The sequence below is a fragment of the Alosa pseudoharengus genome, unplaced genomic scaffold (assembly GCF_046254945.1).
Source record: "Alosa pseudoharengus isolate Yale_2024_CS ecotype anadromous, Long Island Sound unplaced genomic scaffold, YU_APseudo_1.1 YU_APseudo_1.1_scf_5, whole genome shotgun sequence".
In the NCBI taxonomy this organism is placed as follows: domain Eukaryota; kingdom Metazoa; phylum Chordata; class Actinopteri; order Clupeiformes; family Clupeidae; genus Alosa; species Alosa pseudoharengus.
The window spans coordinates 31913722-31915023 of record NW_027468837.1 but is presented as its reverse complement, the minus strand read 5'-3'; the positions used below and the strand labels follow the sequence as shown (position 1 = coordinate 31915023).

Sequence of the window (1302 nt, the reverse complement as noted above, 5' to 3'; positions counted from 1 at the left end):
TTCAGTGAAGAACATCAATGCAAAAACACAACAGCACTAAGACATCTGAGAGTGCGTTTGATTCAGTCACTTTAATGGATCCTAAGGTCACACACTTCCTCTCTAGGTGACTCCATGTCAAGATTGTCCTAAACTGTTGTTAATATGTGAATTCACCACCTTCAGTTTTCCAGTTAAAATGTAGCAAAACACATGGGACATGTGGGAGTGAATAGGACCGTTTTCCATGATAACAACATGACACGCTCAACTGCCACTGCCACAGGTATCTGGTTTCACTCGCCATGGCATCTCCCACTGTGGACAGTCCCTCTGGGCCTCTTGTGGGTGATTCAGGGCAACGGGGCTTAGATGATGGCACAGAATATTTTCTTTTCTCTGAAGGGATTTTCTGAGGAGGGGACAGGGGCCACCAGTGGATCCTCTTTGGCATGGGCCTCACAGTATGCCATCAGCTCTGCTGCAGCTTTGGACACCTGCAGGGACATCCAGTAAATTGTTATCCTGTGTGTGTGTGTGTGTGTGTGTGTGTGTAGCTTTTTAGGATTATTCCTAAAATGAGGACTACATTGATTTGTACTCAGTTGTACTTCTTGACCTTGTTCAAAGCTCATGGCGATGAGCGCATGGCATGTTCGAAGGCCTGTTTAATGCACCATCATACACATACAAGACATATACGGGAATTATATGCAAAGCTCTTTACTCACCATCATTCTTTCAATATTAACCTCCAACTTTAGCTGTTCAACGGTTTTTCTGGCATCTGCGATCTTGGCCATGTTGTTGGACATTTTGCCCTTGCTCTGTGGCTTCCCACCTTGCTGGCCACAACACAGTACAGTCACTGGGTCTGCTGCGTATACAAGGATACAAGGATACAAGGAAGTTTATTGTCATATGCATATAGTTAGAAATGCAGTGAAATTATGTCTGGTGTCAGCCTATTTGTGCATTAATGGGGGGGGGGGGGGGGGGGGGGGGGGTAAAAAGTGCAGTAGAAGAGGGGTTTAGTAGATTAAGTGGCAAGGGCTGCATAAGAAAGGTGGGGGAGGAATGGGATTGGGGGGGGGGGCACCAACAAGGAGCATCAGGAGTATCAAGGAGCATCAGGAGTATCAAGGAGCATCAGCGTGTCGCTTTTAGTCATCATTTAAACTTTACAAATATCAACAAATCTGACCACATGACTGATTATCTGTTACTGTCTGTAATGATCTGTTTCCTGCTACATGTAACTATGTAGCTGCTTGCCACTTGAACTTGAGCTCTAATTTGAACACTGTAAGGCTCTCTGGTTAA

General features: G+C 45.2%; 1 protein-coding gene across 1 annotated transcript; it reads right to left on the bottom strand.

Moving 5' to 3' along the window:
• Positions 1-347: 347 nt before the first annotated feature.
• Positions 348-794, bottom strand: gng8 (guanine nucleotide binding protein (G protein), gamma 8). The gene is made up of 2 exons (XM_076267777.1): positions 711-794; positions 348-476 (listed from the first exon to the last, which is right to left on the bottom strand). Exons 1-2 carry the CDS (start codon positions 792-794, stop codon positions 348-350), a joined length of 213 nt encoding a protein of 70 aa, XP_076123892.1.
• Positions 795-1302: the final 508 nt, after the last annotated feature.